Source organism: Periplaneta americana, chromosome 4, assembly GCF_040183065.1.
Source record: "Periplaneta americana isolate PAMFEO1 chromosome 4, P.americana_PAMFEO1_priV1, whole genome shotgun sequence".
NCBI lineage: Eukaryota > Metazoa > Arthropoda > Insecta > Blattodea > Blattidae > Periplaneta > Periplaneta americana.
The window spans coordinates 153,728,837-153,747,841 of NC_091120.1; the positions used below are offsets into that span (position 1 = coordinate 153,728,837).

Consider the following 19,005-nt stretch of genomic DNA (forward strand, 5'->3'; position numbering starts at 1 on the left):
TTGGTATTCCTAAGAAACTAGTTCGGTTAATTAAAATGTGTCTCAGTGAAACATACAGCAGAGTCCGTATAGGTCAGTTTCTATCTGATGCTTTTCCAATTCACTGCGGGCTAAATCAGGGAGATGCACTATCACCTTTACTTTTTAACTTCGCGCTAGAATATGCCATTAGGAAAGTTCAGGATAACAGGCAGGGTTTGGAATTGAACGGCTTACATCAGCTTCTTGTCTATGCGGATGACGTGAATATGTTAGGAGAAAATACACAAACGATTAGGGAAAACACGGAAATTTTACTTGAAGCAAGTAGAGCGATTGGTTTGGAAGTAAATCCCGAAAAGACAAAGTATATGATTATGTCTCGTGACCAGAATATTGTACGAAATGGAAATATAAAAATTGGAGATTTATCCTTCGAAGAGGTGGAAAAATTCAAATATCTTGGAGCAACAGTAACAAACATAAATGACACTCGGGAGGAAATTAAACGCAGAATAAATATGGGAAATGCGTGTTATTATTCGGTTGAGAAGCTCTTATCATCCAGTCTGCTGTCGAAAAATCTGAAAGTTAGAATTTATAAAACAGTTATATTACCGGTTGTTCTGTATGGTTGTGAAACTTGGACTCTCACTCTGAGAGAGTAACATAGGTTCAGGGTGTTTGAGAATAAGGTGCTAAGGAAAATATTTGGGGCTAAGCGGGATGAAGTTACAGGAGAATGGAGAAAGTTACACAACACAGAACTGCACGCATTGTATTCTTCACCTGACATAATTAGGAACATTAAATCCAGACGTTTGAGATGGACAGGGCATGTAGCACGTATGGGCGAATCCAGAAATGCATATAGAGTGTTAGTTGGGAGACCGGAGGGAAAAAGACCTTTAGGGAGGCCGAGACGTAGATGGGAGGATAATATTAAAATGGATTTGAGGGAGGTGGGATATGATGATAGAGACTGGATTAATCTTGCACAGGATAGGGACCGCTGGCGGGCTTATGTGAGGGCGGCAATGAACCTTCGGGTTCCTTAAAAGCCATTTGTAAGTAAGTAAGTATTAGATAACATTACAAGTTAACATTGTGGATTGTAATGTCTGGATTAATACTTATATTTGAAAAAACTGTCAGAAAAAGTATTAGGTCTAGAATAAACCGATATGAAGAATTAAAAATTGACATTTTACGAGTATGAATAGGTGTTTAGAAGCTGTATGAAACTAAAGTCCTCAGACTCTGTGTTGTGTTGTATAATATTATAATTTTTGGTATTATTTCATTTTTCTTTCATTCATTCATAGTTTCCTGTCCAAGGGAAGGTCCTTCACTGCACACCCATCATTCTCCAGTCTTCCCTCCATACTGTCTACAATGTAATCTATCATCTCATACCTTCTTCTACTTCCAACTTTTATCCCGTTCACCATTCTTTCCAGTGCATTCTTCAACAGAAAACTTTTTCTTAGCCAGCGATCCAGCCAATTTTGTTTTCCTCTTTCTGATCATTTTCAACATTATTCATTTTCCAACCACTCTTTCTAGCACAGCTTTATTTCTTATTCTGTCTGTCCATTTCACAAGCTCCATTCTTCTCCATATTCACATTTCAAGTGCTACCAGTCGTTTCTCTTCACTTCGTCATAATGTCCATGTTTCTGCTCTATATAATACCATACTCCACACAAAGTACTTCACTAGTCCCTTCTTTACTTCTCTTACCTTTTTTCATGGTTACTGAATTTTGAATAACTAACAAAGATTATTCGAAAGTGAAGTAACAGTGGTTTTAGAGTGTCGTGTCATGTAGGTATTGTACTGGTCGGATTTGCTTTTCCATTCATTTACAGAATCACCTTACAAGCCGCACGTACATCATTTTTCAACAGCTTGCTTGTAATAGCTTCTTCTAGGCATCTAAACAAGATTAATAGTTATTATGAGAAATTCTGTGCAAATCCTGGTGACACTCCTTATTGCATTCTTCGAGAAATTATGTCTTATTTAATGCAACTAGGATGGCATTTTGAGCATTATGTGTTAGAAACTTTGCGAAAATCAGCTTTTTAGGGAACTTGTAGATGTAGAAAAAATTAAAATAGTAAAAAAAAAACTGTCTTCCAAGTGATCTTTCCGTCCCTATTGATATGCTTAAAGGGATAGGTAATACTTAGCTTTGCTTATGTTAAAAGAAACTTATGTCAGGATCTACTGTAGGTGTTAGGTACTTAGGTCCCTGACATTTTTAAAATTTGTAAATATACATGTTCTGACTATTCTGAAGCCAACATTTTTATTAAGTTATTTCTTGTTTGATATAAGATTTGATAAAATAAAAAAATTGTGAGATTTTTTAGGAAATCATTATTTTAATGCTATCATAAGGAAGACACTACTTCAAAAGCTTACAACTCGTTCATTTAACAACTGCAAAAATAATAGAGTCCTAAGTACAATGGATCCTGAGAAAATGTTGCTTTCGTTTTAACATGAGAAAAAATAAGAATTCCGTATCCGCCCTAAATTGTTTCTGTTTAAATTGTTTTGTTACATTTCAGGTCGTAGCTCCTCGGAAAGAGAAGAGCGCAATAAATTAAAAAGCAGATCTGGAGGACTGGGAGCAGGATACGGATATGGATTTGGAACAGGAGCAGGAGCAGGAGCAGCAGCTGCATCTACAGGTTCAGGATTTGGAGAAGGACGAGTTGTAGGTGGTTCAGGATTAGGCATTGGTGGGGGAGCTGGAGGTGGTTCAGGATTAGGATATGGAGGAGGAGCTGGTTCAGGAATAGGATATGGAGGAGGAGCTGGTTCAGGAATAGGATATGGAGGAGGAGCTGGAAGTGGTTCAGGATTAGGATTTGGGGGAGGAGCTGTAGGTGGTTCGGGATTAAGATATGTAGGGGGAGCTGGAGGTGGTTCAGGATTAGGATATGGAGGAGGAGCTGGTTCAGAAATAGGATATGGAGGAGGAGCTGGTTCAGGAATAGGATATGGAGGAGGAGCTGGAGGTGGTTCAGGATTAGGATTTGGAGGAGGAGCTGGAGGTGGTATAGGGTTAGGGTATGGAGGGGGAGCTGGAGGTGGTTCAGGATTAGGATATGGAGGAGCTGGAAGTGGTTCAGGATTAGGATTTGGAGGAGGAGGTGGTTCAGGATTAGGATATGGAGGAGGTGGAGGTGGTTCAGGATTAGGATACGGAGGAGGAAGTGGTTCAGGATTAGGATTTGGAGGAGGTTCTGGAGGTGGTTCAGGATTAGGATATGGAGGGGGAGCTGGAGGTGGTTCAGGATTAGGCTTTGGAGGAGGTTCTGGAGGTGGTTCAGTATTAGGATATGGAGGAGGAGGTGGTTCAGGATTAGGATTTGGAGGAGGTTCTGGAGGTGGTTCAGGATTAGGATATGGAGGAGGAGGTGGAGGTGGTTCAGGATTAGGATTTGGAGGAGGTTCTGGAGGTGGTTCAGGATTAGGATATGGAGGGGGAGCTGGAGGTGGCTCGGGATTAGTATATGGAGGGGGAGCGGGAGTTGGTTCAGGATTAGGATATGGTGCAGGGGCTGGAGGTGGTTCAGGAGTAGGATATGGAGGAGGAGCTGGAGGTGGTTTAGGATTAGGATTTGGAGGAGGAACTGGAGGTGGTTCAGGATTAGGATATGGTGGAGGAGCTGGAGTTCGCTTAGGATTAGGAAATGTAGGAGCTGGAAGTGGTTCAGGATTAGGATTTGGAGGAGGAGGTGGAGGCGGTTCGGGATCAGGATTTGGAGGAGGTGGGGGTGGTTCGGGATTAGGATTTGGAGGAGGTGGAGTTGGTTCAGGATTAGGATATGGAGGAGGAGCTGGAGTTCGCTTAGGATCAGGATATGGAGGGGGAGCTGGAGGTGGTTCAGGATTAGGATTTGGAGTTGGAGGTGGTTCGGGATTAGGATTTGGAGGAGGAGGTGGTTCAGGATTAGGATATGGAGGAGGAGCTGGAGTTCGCTTAGGATTAGGATATGGAGGGGGAGCTGGAGGTGGTTCAGGATTAGGATATGGAGGAGGAGCTGGAGGTGGTTCAGGGTTAGGGTTTGTAGGAGGAGCTGTAGGTCGTTCAGGACTTGGATATGGAGGATCCGGATTCGGTAGTTTAGGATTTGGTGGAGGATCAGGATTTGGATTTGGCGGAGAAGTTAAATCACGTGGTTTAGGTTTTGGTGGGGGATCGGAATTTGGATTTGGAGGAAGTGGATCAAGTGGTTTAGGATATGGCGAAGGTTTAGGATTGCGATATGGTGGATTAGGGGGATTTGGAGCTGGTGGAGGATCAGGGTTTGGATATGGTGGAGAATCAAGTTATGCATATGGTAACGGTATCGGATACTGATCTTGAGAAATAGAATTTGATCAGGCGGTGAATTTGGTTTCCATGCAAGGTAAGTGGAAATTTTATCGTACTTACTAATGTATAATATACAACATTTCTAAGGAATACAATGAAGATATAATATAAGATTTAAATAATTTTACTCTTAAAGCCACAGAGACAAAAAACTTAAGTTGGGAAGTTGATCCTAAAATAAAATAAAATAAAGAAAATTCAAGTAACTCGAAAAGATCTTCTCGATTAATTTCAATGAAGTATAATTTACTAATATAAATCAAAGTTACCCTCTACAAAGTACATTTCGATTCTTTTGATAGGTTATAAACGCTGGAGCTAAAGCCACTATAGTGGGTACATCTGCCTGAGGAAGAAAAACTCCAAGAAGTTCTGTAAATGTTCTGATACTCAGAAGTTTGTCATATACCAGTAAGAAATGCTGTTTTATGTTAAATATGTAAAGTATTGTCTTTAAATATATTTTGACATTATCTTGTTATATAGTTGTTATTTGAATAAATGAAGAAAACCCAATTTACTTCCGGAAAAGGAAAGACATTGAAATAATCATAATGCTATTTTGATGGAGTTGAGTGCAGATTTGAAATACAGTCAAATTATTTGATGCAAAGTGAACACGTTTTAAAAAGTTTTATTCGGCATATTTCTTTTGAAAAGATGCCCGCAGGCTTGTACCGCAGCCTAAGGCTTATTGTGCTTACCACTACTCTTCTGTGAATGTTATTTGTCGCGCTCTTGTACAAATACAGCACGCTGTACCGTGAACTTAAACCCATCTATGCTAAAGATGATAATGACATGTGAACTAATAATGGTGAATGTGGATCCCACGGTATGTTTTGAAGTAGGATGTCATCAGTCAGCCGAGGTCCACCATGAGAAGAAGTCGATCTATGAGCCTACAGTCAACTATTTCAAGCTGAAATATTCCTTAATTCACGTTGAGGTATTCGGCTTGCTCATAGGTGCTCGAGGGACTATACCAGCTTTTTTTCGAAGGATTTCGACGACAATTTACTCTGCCAACATCTGTGGGGGATGACATTGTGATAAATTGTGTTAAAAATCCTGTCAAATCCTGATTAATCACATGGTGCCACATTAATAGCTATTGTAATTTTTCATGCCCTTTTATTTTTTAAATTTAATTATCTATGTTTACATATGTATAGATTTTTTGAGGATGTACTGAGCCCGTAAGGGCTACGCTCAATGGGGGAAGTTTCAAAATAATAAAATAATATATTAAATTTATATAAGTAATATTAATTTTTATAATTTATTTATTTAATAAGCCATGGAAAAACATGACATGCTACAGAAAATAACAGGTCGCTGCATGAATTTAAAGATATTTTAATTCGCAATTTAATGCAATGAGAGATAGTAACGTTAAATATTAAAACAATTCATTATAAAAGTTTTATATTATGTATTTTACGTAATAATTGATATAACGGCAATAAATTTATCAACAATAAATTTTGTTTAGATTTCATTTGTGAAAAGTCACAGAATGTCTACCGTCACAGCAGAAATATACAAAACATAACTGAACCTAAGAACGTTATTCTGAATAAATGATAACCTTACTAAATTCGTTATAACCATCAACATTATTTTCAGATGCGGTAATCGGAAGATTTGAAGATCTTTCTTACTAACCACAATGATACTATATATTGAAAATAAGCAAATGTAGCCTATAACTAGATCTATATAAACAATGTTTGATTTGGCGCTGTGAGATAGAAGTTTTTTTACTCGAGCGTCTCTTACTGTAGACAAGAATATATTTTTTGTTCAAACGAATGGATCCCTAAATTTTAATATTTTACCCTAAATACCTTCAAACTCTAAAGTAATGTCTTGTTGTCTATTTTCTAACAAATTGAGTTCGAAATGAGTTTTACTTCTTACACTCTCTGGCTATTTCCTCGGAGTAATATATTCTAAAGTGAGTTCCATTCTTTCACTCAAACTGTAAAAGAATATGTCTCGAAATTTTATTTCAATTAGGAACAATTTTATTCCCTGCAGTTACACATTTCATAAGATTATATCTTATAATCTCTTCTCCGAGAGAATGTATCTGAAATACGTTACTATTTTTTATTTGTAGAGTCTCACATTCTTATTATCTTGTCATTTATAGCTTCTTTAAAGAGAATTAAATACATTTAACAACTTATTTTAAAAGCACAGTGACCACACAAGGAAGATGAGTTGATGGAGGGAAAGATAAATTAGAAATCACAATACTTAATTTATTACAAATGTCAGATAATCTGTTTGGATCGAAAGGATGAGCTGTTAGAGGAAATTGTAAACATAATTATGTTCAGATGGAAAACGAACTATCAACAGTTAGCCTATCTAAAGAGAGAATGTGATTTTGGAGAAAATTATATATAAATTATATATATAAAGCGATTCTTATAGAACCGAGCCAGATAAATTAGTTACAGAATGGAAACACGGATTCGTTTCAAATCATTTTTAAAATCAAGAACGTTTGTTTATTGCGCGTTTTTATTGAGGTACAGGATTTTTCCCTCGAAACCCAACCACAGTTAAGGATAAAGTTTGGAGGGCGGCAATATGAAATACACTTATCCAAATTATGGAGAGTAAAATGGTAGTATGGTGCGTCATATCTGGTTTAAGGATTTCGGACCACCTTTCCAGGAAACGGTTAACATTAATGCATGCAAGAAGATGTTAAGAGAGTTTATGAAGCAACTTAATGACGTGAAATTAACGCAAGGACATTTTGTGCAAGGTGGAGCGACTTGCAGTGCATCTAAAGTCAATAAATTCAATGTTAATTTACTTTGACAATCAAATCATCTCTATTGATATATGGCCACCGCGTTTACCCGATGTTACCAGCCATGATTTCTTCTTGTGAGGTTATATTTAAGACAGGGCTTTTCATGCTAGTCTTAAAACAGCTGGAGGACGTCATTTGTATGCAAATCAGGATCACTGATAGTGTGATATTGGCATGCATAAAAAAACCTGAATCGCCGGTCGAAATGTGCTTAGCGGAGAACGACAGGCACTTCCAGCATCTCATGTGATGTGCATGTATTTCACATGAACCATGGTAAGACTTCTGCGAACTGTTCCATTTTTCTTCAATTTATTTGTGAATTTTAGGCAAGGAATTGGGTTGTTATGAATGAATTACATAGCAAGTTACTTTACAAACCAAATTAACTGTTTTATTTAAATTTTACTTATGTTTTTCTTGAAATTCTTTGTTATCCTAATACCTTCATTTCTGATATGTTTCAGTCTAGAAATTCTTAACTTCTTCGCACGAAATCCATTTCTACTGCCATGATTTTCCTTTTTACATCATTACTTAGGTAATACCCTATTTTACTTTCATATACTAAAACAATTTTCACCAGTATTTTTTCAATATAGAGGACAATTCAATAGTCCCTCTGGGGTTTCGGCAGTCGATAGCGCAATAACCGTGGTAGGCACTGCAGAAACGCTCGTATCAGTAGACAGAAAATCTCTCCAATTTGGTATTTATAGTTAAAACCATGACGTACTTTTGGTTTTGCCGCTAGGAGATGTCATAACGAAACCATGATGGGCGAAAGGAATATCTTTATGTTACGGTGCAACACATCCCTGATTCCCCTAAAATGAATGTGATTTGTACTCCAGGCAAATGTCTCTCGCACAAGCTGGTAGATCTCAGTCGACGGTCCCTGCCGGCATGTTTGTTTTGCAGCTTACAGGCAGCCATTCTCTGTACAGTTGTAACACGCGCGAAATGTTTTGTCTGTAGGTCTTTCTGTTTGATTTTTCTTGTGAAATTCCTGTTGCACCGTCCAAGAAGCTCACATTTAGCAGATTCTAAGACGCAGAAAGTTTTCATTTCACCATTGAACGCTATTCTTTTGTTATAATTGCTCCCTAGCGATTAAATCTACAAGTACGCTATGGCGTTTAGTACGAATGTAAACGTGGAAAGTTTATCTTCTGATATGAGCGTTCCTGCTGTCTCTGTTTCTTTGTATTATGTGTGTCCAATTAAAATGAATTTAAACAAGATATATTATATCATTGCTTTCACGTCATGGCGGATTAGATGTATTCCAGTTCTTAATCCGCCATCACCGACTATATAATGATTACAAATGAAGAATACATATGGCAACCTATAAGTATATACTAAGTATCTGTTTAATATTTATTATTATTATTATTATTATTATTAAAATTAGGAACATTAAATCAAGACGTTTGAGATGGGCAGGGCATGTAGCACGTATGAGCGAATCCAAAAAATAGAAATGCATATAGAGTGTTAGTTGGGAGACCGGAGGGAAAAAGAGCTTAGGGGAGGCCGAGACGTAGATGGGAAGATAATATTAAAATGGATTTGCGGGAGGTGGGTTATGATGATAGAGACTGGGTTAATCTTGGACAGGATAGGGACTGATGGCGGGCTTATGTGAGGGCGGTAATGAAACTGCGGGTTCCTTAAAACCATTTGTAAGTAAGTAAGTAAGTACTATTAAAAATATAGTATAGTACTAATATTTCTACGTTTGCAAATCTAATATCATTTATTTTCATAACTAATTTATATAATTCACCATTAATATATAATAATAATAATAATAATAATAATAATAATAATAATAATAATAATAATAATAAATATATGAACCCTCGTAGACCTATTTGAAACCATTAACTTTAACTTTTCTCTTCTACATTCAATCTACTTAAAAATTATGTTGTTATATTAATTATCAGGCTTAGGATCCGGGACACTTTAGCAATCAATGTACGCACAACTTGACTATAGAGTGCCTTGAACATAGTAGACAGACATACTGTGAATGTAAACAACGACGTCACTAGATTGTACTATTAACAGTAGAATATACTGTTAATAGTACAATCTAGTGACGGTGGAAAATGAAGTAGGATACATACCTCACAAGTTTTCATGTCCCTCGGCGACATTGAAGTCGTTAGCTTTACAATAAAAACCATATAGTAGCCTACATACAGTACGTACTAGTTAAAAAAAAACTGTTCACTATGAATTGAAAATGCACTGTGATGGCCTGAGTTCGTTTCGTAGAGAGAGACGGAAGAATACTGTACCTCTGATCACGAACCGGATTGTAAGTACACTGACGCACAGGTAAACAAAACTCACCGCGCCACCTCATTTCATCTATACTCCGTTGCATTGTCAACTTCACTTTATTCTTAAGTTGTCTCGGATCCTAAGCCTGTTAACTATATACTTTTCGTAGCTTCATATCGGGTCCGAATATTCAACATCTATGATCCCATTTGAGTCAGAGTTTTTACCTTATCTTCCCACCTAAATTTAAGTCTAAAACTAAATTTTCCTAATTTAAGGAATTGCTAGCTTTTAGGAGACCATTCATTTTTTTTGTACGCCACGATAACGTTTAAGTTAAAAAATTGTTTATCCACCCAACAATTTCTCAAAGCATTCGTGTACTGCACAATTTAAAGCTATATGCATTGCGTCTTCCGCTAGTCCGCGTAAAGGACATTTATCTTTCTCTACGTTTTCTCTCTAATTCTTGAGCCTCCAGACACCTAATCTCTACCATGCCATTCCTGTTCTCTCTTCCCTTGAATTTAATCTAATATATTCTTCCTGTTGCTAAAACGTTTTAACCTCTCTAGAGTATTTTAGTGATCCTAAGTCCTTAATATTACAAAAAATATCTTGTCTCGAAATTTCGTTCGTACTCTCTTTTACCATATATATATTAGGCCTACTTTGCTCCACTCTGTGTTCGCTTCTTGTTTCCTCAAACCTTCCGTTTTATAACACCCCAAACCATATTTCTGGGTTCGCCACTGACTCAACGTGCTTTATTTGGGCTCATTAATTTAATAAAAACTTCAATTTTTCAACGCTATTAATTACCAATTATTCTGATTCTTGGAAATTAGCTGTGAAACCCATGAATCATTGTACATGTCAATGGATGGGCAACTCGTGCTCACAAATTACTAAAAGACCTTGAAAGAGAGAAAGACAGATGGAGCCAGCCACAGCAGTTACAAGTTGTTTGTAGTTTCGCTGCAAAAGCAGTTCACTGCCACGGTGCGCTCTAGCGGTTCATGCAGGCGTCAGAATGACGCATGGTACAATAATTATAATAATTTTTAGACAGAATGCACCTAAACACACATAATAAAATTATATTATTTCCTAGCTTTTTAAATTAATTTGGTACTGGAAAAACAAACTGAATACAACCTTTTCAAGATACAACGCAACACTTATTTCTTATTACACTATTTGTTAATATTTCTCATTATAGATCTCATTTGAAACGTAGAACGCTAGAATTTACAAGTCTTCATAAATTAAAGAGTATTCCTCTGTTCTCAGAAAGGTAATAGTAATCGCAAACAATAACAAATTCAAGGAAGTATTTTTTACATGTCACGGTAAATGAAAGAAACTTGCTTCTGAGCTCTTTCTGTACATTGAGAGCTTTTACACTTCTTTCTTGTATTAAACTCTACCTCAAGCACATACAGTATATATGGAAGCAAAGAATATATTTGGAAATTCTGACTTAGGCAGCATTACGAACAGTTCGATTCCTGATTTCACTGGAATGTGAGTGGCGTGCTGTTCTGTAGATTTATCAATATAATTCAAGCTATAAACTTTCAGGATCTTCTATCGGCTGTAAGCCAAAAGGATTTCAGAAAAATATCGATTCCTTGTCAATTGTCACTTTCTCCAAACTTACCTCTGAATTCTGCTGTAGGTCTTGAAGTAGGGTCTTATATTTGATAAGAAGATTTTCTTATCACTCTTCAAGATAGTTTATAGTCAAAGAAAGTGAAGTTATCTATGTTCTATATGATATTGCCACATTTCAAATTTATCCATACATGCTCTTAGCTAGTCGATCATATGTCTTGCAATTCTGTAATTCGCACGCACAACGTGCTAACGATATTTGATATTAGTCTCACCTTGTTGATATCCCATTTTTACCTTTAACTGTTCTAAAGCTGATCTAGACAGCATTTCTTTACTGAAACCTTCACTGTATTTATTTGTAACATAAAATATCATGCGTAAGAAAGTGTAATAGAACATAATACACGCTTTACCTCCCTTGTTAATAGAAAAATCTTTCACTTTCGACTCATCACTGAAGGGAAATGATCTAGGGATTATATTGTTTTTCACTTGAAACGAGTCGCCACTTACTGCAGACGCGGGGAAACTTGCGTATTGCAAGAACCGCATACAGACACTACAGCTAGTACAGAGTCCGTTCTACCTGCACTGAGGTTGTGTTGACACTTTGAGAGCACGAGTTGCCCACCCATGTACATATTTCAATTTCTTTAACCTGAATTCTAAATCTAAATGATCTTGTGCAATTACCATCTGGTCATCTGCGAAATTAAGGTTAAACAAATATTGATTTTTATTGATATACGTTGAAAACTTTTTTTCCTAATCCTTTAAAACTCCTTTGTAAATATTGGATAACGTAGGTGAGATACCGCATTCTTGTCTCAGACCTTTCGTAGGTTCTATTGGTTGGAGAATAAGATTAGGTAAGGAAACGACTTAATTCATTACAAATGTTAGAACGTGTGCTTAGATCGAAACCATATCACCGTTGTAGAAAATTTGTTTACTAATTCAGCCTCGGTAAGATCACCATTCTTATCATCTCTCTAGAGGTATGAATAGGCCTACATGTTATGAAAAACCAGAAATGGATTATAGCCGTTCTTGGTTCATGGTATGACACACAACTTGGCTTGCATTTATATCTTGCCTATACTTGCCCTGGTTCTGTTTCCGCGAGGATACATTATTAATTATTGGGATGATAAATGACCAGAGTCACCATTGTCATGACAGTTCTAAATCACAGAAACTGGTCATATGCGGGTTGCATACATGTCAGGATATCCGTGCTCTAAATTTCCAAATGCAAGGTTCAGATTGCTGCTGTGTTATATGACGTAATGAGCTTTTTGGAATGCAGGGTTGTTATATTAATACTGCTGGTCGTGACGCAAGGTACGTGACTCTGTCGACAGTGTCAAACTACATCGCGTCTTACGCTGTGGCGGCTTGTAAACCTGTTGGTGATAGCGATAATGAGGAGAGAAATGGATTTATTGCGACATTAGTGCAAGCTTCCCTTTTTATTTTAGTTATTACCCATATAACACATATTGTGTTTTTCTTCTAATTACACACTGTGTACATAAAATCCGGTAACAACTTACCTAGGGATCTGCCGAGTGTTCTGTGGTAGCGTGTCTGCCTTCAGACTAGCCGGTCCGGGTTCGATTACCGGCGGGGTCAGAAATTTTCATGTAAACTTTCTACCTCGGGACTAAGAGAGATGGCGGTGCACAACTTCTAATCACTAAATTGTGCACCAATATGTCTGGGTTAAACCCCAAATCTTTCCGCAGTGCCTATAAAGGGAAGGCAGTGATTCGTCCGTCGGATGGGGACGTTAAGCCTGGCACTCTCCTTGGTGCTATTCGACAGGAGTAGGCTACGTGCCGGAACCGGGTTTCCCCTTCTCCCTTCCTCAGCTTCATCATCATCCTCACCCATAGCAAAACAAAAGAAGATAAAAAGCACTAGGTTGTGTTCGAACGCAGGACCTCACGAATACCAGGCCGGAACACTACCATTACGCTATAATATAACACACAGAATCCTTTAATTATATCAGGCAACGTTATCCAATAACATGTAACATCGCCTGTCTCCGAATTGTAGCGAAGATACCTGAAGGGAACTTTGCTTCTAGAAAGCGGCAATTTTTTCTTTTGACAACTGTACATCTATTATCAGACAGTACATCTCAATTGATGATATGTGTCAGAGGAAGAACTACATCTGAATTCTGATTAATGTAACATGTAGCTAGTCAGCGATGTATGCAATGGAGGGGGAAAGGAACTGGTCACGCTACCCCATTATCTCCTGACCTAGTTGCTTTATGAGTGTTGCCTTGATGGTGTCACTTGTGGCGTCCATACCTGTCTTCGGACAGTTGACTAAACAACAATACCGGAAACTCACGAAAGACAAGGCAATAAAAATGGGGAAATTGTGAGAAAAAGTGCAAAAATAGATGTGCTATTTAAAAAACAAACACGCCGGCTTGTTCCAGTTCGAGTCCAGATACATCAGAGTGTAATAATGTGGCGATCAGTAGGTACCGAAAAGAGTGGAGTGTGTGGTTTATCTGAGTCAGGAGTTTCCGATATTAGAAATACTAATAATGACGTGGATTCAATTATTTCAGTTGATCCAAATGTCGCATATAGGGCTAAATAAGGGGCGGAAATATTTTTTCTCTGCCTACAGGCGCCAAGTAGCTAGATTCACCCCTGCAGTAACAAGAAAGAGAGAACAAAACGAGGAAGAATGGGAAAGACTAGGAATAAGAAGATTCGAGAAGAGGGAGAGATGAAAAACGAGAATAAAGGAAAATGAGAAGATATTGAGACACTGGAGAAAAACAAGAAGAAAAAAACAGTATTAAGACAAAGTCATGGAAGAGCGATTGACATGGCATTCGGCTTTTGGGGTAGTGCCAGTGTGCCATGGCACCGCCAATGAAATGAACAAAAAATAATATCCTAAAAAGCAGTATAATAGTTTATTTCTACACATTTTATTTGTATTTCATCTGAACGAGCGTGCGCACAGATCGGGACGCACTCTTGCAGCGTTTTTCCGAACTTTGGAGCCACTTCTGTGTGGCACTGCCTACGTCCATATAACACTGTATAAAAGGCTACTGATTCTAGTTTATATAAGTTTCTTATGGCAGACTTTGAGCCGAATTCAGTTTGACTCAGTAGTTAATATTCCGCCCGCTAGAGCACAGTAATGCAGAAATTTCGCTAGATGGCAGGGTTGTTGGAGACGTTAGGAAGGGAACCATTAACCGCAGACATGCACGAAAACACAAGTTAAAGTTCCGCGCCAAATGTTAATGTAATGTTGCAATTCAAAACTAATGCACATAACTTGGATTTGACTGTGTAAAGTATTATCCGTTTAACTATATTGAATGCAGAGATAGTCATGGTTCTTTTTAGAAAGATAAATATTTTTTTCATATTATGTAACACTGTTTGTTAATGTTGTGTAATATTTGTTTTATTTTGCGGCAACTAAATATCGCTACACTGTTGCTATAGTATTGATGCTTTTGTTAACGATACATGAGATCTATGCAGGACATGAACATGTGTTATTCAGGCCGCTGCCTTGGATTCATCGGCCTGTTAAATAAAATGCAAACGTGTTCTTTTATTATCTATATCATTGTTTATCTCGTGTGTTTTTGCCAGTAATTTTATTAGTTATAAAATTTACTTGTACTTGACTAACAATACTGTGAAAGTTTTGCATTATCTGTTTCGGAAATGTTATTGTAACTGTTACTAGATGCATTATTAACTATACACCTGGTAAAATAGCTGGTTTAATTAATGTGTTTTATTTAACATAATGTAAACGTGAGCTGCGATTATCAGTTTCACTAGGGTAATTTGCATAAAATCTTTTTTTCATTTTTGGCACCACCACCAGAATGCCTCACCGGCCGCTACTGCATGGCAACCACGGTTTCACCTTCATTCTCAGCAAAATTATGTTTGAAACCACAATATTCGTCGGAAGACTTATTTTACTATAGATGTGAATATAGTATGAGGAATATTAACCATTTATCTATTATTATGGGCAGGTTTCGTGCTCCAGTCCTCTCAGGAAAATCACCCATTTAGCCGATATTAGGGCTTGAGCACTAGTCCTCCGGATTGAACGAGAGAAGTTCAAATTATCCAACAAATTCCATCCTCCGAAGTATAAATACTGATGCTGGTATTGTAAGGGAAACTCAACTTCACACAAGCGTTATCGTGTGCTAATGGCGAGGTGCGTTTTATTTTCAAATTGCAACGTGTGTGAGCGGTTGAAATGCCACTATCGCCGTTGTAACTGCTCCAGTTGCAAACTTTGGCATAGTTACAGAGGAAGTCCCCCCCGCCCCATCTGCTGGCCAATTCCAGAACAAAGTGACTACTGCAGCTACCTGCTAATGGTGTTCTATTGTTACTAATAGATTGCCCCTCTAGAAATGCACGGGCTTTGAGGAAATGCACATGTGAGAGCGGCACAACTCCTATTAACTTGGCAAAGACCTCAAAATTGAAGTTCTTAACGTGATACTAGAGGTCTACATGGAAATTTTTACGCAAATTAAAAGCGTTCGGACTACGAATATAGTACGACATTTTAAAGCAATAATTTATTTTGGAGACACAAAATACACTTATGATGAAAATTACCAATTATAAACAATTAATTTCATATTTAACCAATAACTTTTCGCTTAATTAATTTATTTAACAATTTTTTTCTTCTACCATTCGATCATTCTTCCATTGAGTTGCTTATTTGCCCGTACGTCCGCTCTTTTATTCAAACATTCGTTCATCTTTCATTCATTAGTCTTTTCGTCGATTCTTCGCTGGTTCTATAGTCCATTTCCTGGTTCCTTTTCCCCTCAGTTCCTTTGCTCACTCTTTTTTCCGTTATTCCGCTTAATTTATTGTTCGTCCTTCAGTTTGTTATTTTGTTTATTTTATCGCTCGCCCATTGTTTTGCTTATCTATTTCTTTCTTTCGCTTATTCTTCCGTTCGTTATTTCGCTCGCTGTATCGTTCGTACTTTGTTACGTTATTCCTCTCGCTCTCTCTATTCTACTTTATTCCGTTATTTCGCTAACTTTATCATTGAATCATTCCGCTCGTCCTTCCGTTTGTTATTTCGTACGCTTCATCGCTTGTCAATTGTTTTGATTACTCTTTCTTTCTTTCTTCCGTTTGTTATTTCGTACGCTTCATCGCTTGTCAATTGTTTTGATTACACTTTCTTTCTTTCTTTCTTTCTTTCTTTCTTTCTTCCGTTTGTTATTTCGTACGCTTCATCGCTTGTCAACTGTTTTGATTACTCTTTCTTTCTTTCTTCCGTTTGTTATTTCGCTAGCATTATTGTTCGTACTTCCTTACGTCATTTCTCTCGCTCTATCAAGGCTACATTCTTCCGCTATTTCGCTCACTTCATCGCTCGTTCTTTACTTCTTTGGCTCTATCGCTCGTCCATTGTTTTGCTTGCTCATTCGTTCTTCCACTCTTTGTTGCTAGCTTTATTAGTTAGTTAATAGGGTTTAAAAAGAACACGTCAGATATGATTATTTGTGCCTAACTTTATTTTTCGAACTTCCTTCCGTTTTTTCACTCGCTCTATCCCTCGAACTTTCTTCCTTTTTTCGCTTACTTTATCGCTCATCCATTTTTTTTATTTTTTGTTTATTTCGCTCGTTTTATCGTTTGTCCATTCGTTTTTTTTACTCGCTCTATCGCTCGAACTTCCTTCCTTTTTTCGCTCGATTTATCGCTCATCCATTTTTTTGTTCGTTTTTGTTTGTTGTTTCAAAGTGTTCAGCAGTCTTTTGGCTCTGATGATTATGGCCTGCGTCTTAGCTGCATTAAGTCTAAGTCCGAGTCTGCTGGCCGATGTCGAGGCTGAAATGAGATCGCTGTTTAATTTGTGTTTTCTCTGGTTTCTGTTCTGAAAATGTCCATGTCTATTCGTACATAATTTGAATTTCTTCAGAAAAATTTTACACCATGTTAGAATAGACAAAATCTAATGTGTACAAACGCATAATTATACATGTGAAAAAATAATTAATAAAATCAGCATTCAGTTTTGACCGGAGACATTTGCCTGCTCGCTATTTCCATTACTTTCATCAAATACACATAGGCTACACACTTTCCCTTTCTGATATTCTATCCTGAAACGTGACTTTCGCCTTCGTATTTCATTCGTTAAACGCAAGCAATTCAGTTATGTACGTGTTAAATTTAAGTGGGATGTTAGTGTATTTAATCACCACGATTTGTTGATATTGGTTTCACGTTCTCTGGAACGATTTCCCAATTACAAAATTCCGATACAGCGTACGGTGCTGGCATCTATTAGTCAAGAGAGCGTTGTAATTAAACAGAAGGACCTCCCGCGGCGCGTTGCATCTCTGTCAACGAGTTAATTAGAGATACTACCGCCAGCTGTCGGCACCAATTAAAACAGGTCTTTTTTAATGAAACAAACAACCATCGAACAGCGGGAGACAATTCAAAAGCGAACTGGACTGCAGCGCCATTATTTTGTTTAGATGTGACGTGTTCAGTAGCCAAGTTCTAAAACGCAGAATTGGTAATAAGTAAATACTAAATTAAGAAATGAGAAGAAATAAATTTGCTTTGCCATGTGAATATATTTTTTTTTATTTTTACTATCTGACCTTCCAAGGCTTGCCTATAGACACAGAATAACACACAATTTACAATAATGGTTGTACATGAATGGGTACATAATACAAATTTTACTTACTTATTTACTGGCTTTTAAGGTTCATTGCCACCCTCACATAAGCCCGCCATTGGTCCCTATCCAGAGCAAGATTAATCCATTCTCTATCATCATATCCCACCTCCCTCAAATCCATTTTAATATTATCTTCCCATCTACGTCTCGGCCTCCCTAAAGGTCTTTTCCCGTGCAGCCTCCCAATTAATACCCTATATGCATTTCTGGATTCTCCCATACTTGTTACATGCCCTGCCCATCTCAAACGTCTGGATTTAATGTTTCTAATTATGTCAGGTGAAGAATACAATGCGTGCAGTTCTGTGTTGTGTAACTTTCTCCATTCTCCTGTAACTTCATCCCTCTTAGCCCCAGATATTTTCCTAAGCACCTTATTCTCAAACACCCTTAACCTATCTTGCAGTGTAGGCTTTCACGGCCGGAGTCTATAGAAGTAGATTCATTTTCCGGGCTGAGAGGCCGTGGTCTATTAGTTGGTTTTATACCAGATGTCTGCCGCAGTTGCAGACGAAACGTCTGGTATAAAACCAACTAATAGACCACGGCCTCTCAGCCCGGAAAATGAATCTACCCTTAACCTATGTTCCTCTCTCAAAGAGAGAGTCCAAGTTTCACAACCATAAAGAACAACCGGTAATATAACTGTTTTATAAATTCTAACTTTCAGATTTTTTGACAGCAGACTGGATGATAAAAGCTTCTCAACCGAATAATAACAGGCACTTCCCATATTTATTCTGTGTTTAATTTCCTCCAAAGTATCATTTATATTTGTTACTGTTGTTACGAGATATTTGAACTTCTCCACCTCTTCAAAAGATAAATTTCCAATTTTTATATTCGGGATTTACTTCCAAACCTATCTCTTTACTTGCTACATATATATAAATATATATATATATATATATAAGATGAAAATACAGATTTTCAATCACAAATAAATAATTAAAGAATTATGTGGAGTGTTTACCATATAGGTGATTTTTAAGATGGCGACTGAGTATTTAATTATGTTTTGGACAATTTCGTCTTCAATATCTTTGACTATAATTATTTATTTACTGTGCCACCTTTGCTTATCTTAAAAGTTAATAATTCACATTAACGTTTT

At 37.3% G+C, this 19,005-nt stretch overlaps 1 protein-coding gene across 1 annotated transcript in view; it reads left to right on the forward strand.

Annotated features, from left to right (window-relative positions):
- Positions 1-4,856, forward strand: part of LOC138698333 (uncharacterized) — a 31,015-nt gene extending 26,159 nt beyond the window's left edge. The window contains exons 4-5 of the mRNA XM_069824175.1: positions 2,559-4,409; positions 4,678-4,856. Coding sequence (XP_069680276.1) covers positions 2,559-4,360 — 1,802 coding nt within the window. The 3' untranslated portion in view covers positions 4,361-4,409; positions 4,678-4,856. The remainder of the gene's footprint in view (positions 1-2,558; positions 4,410-4,677) is intronic.
- Positions 4,857-19,005: the final 14,149 nt, after the last annotated feature.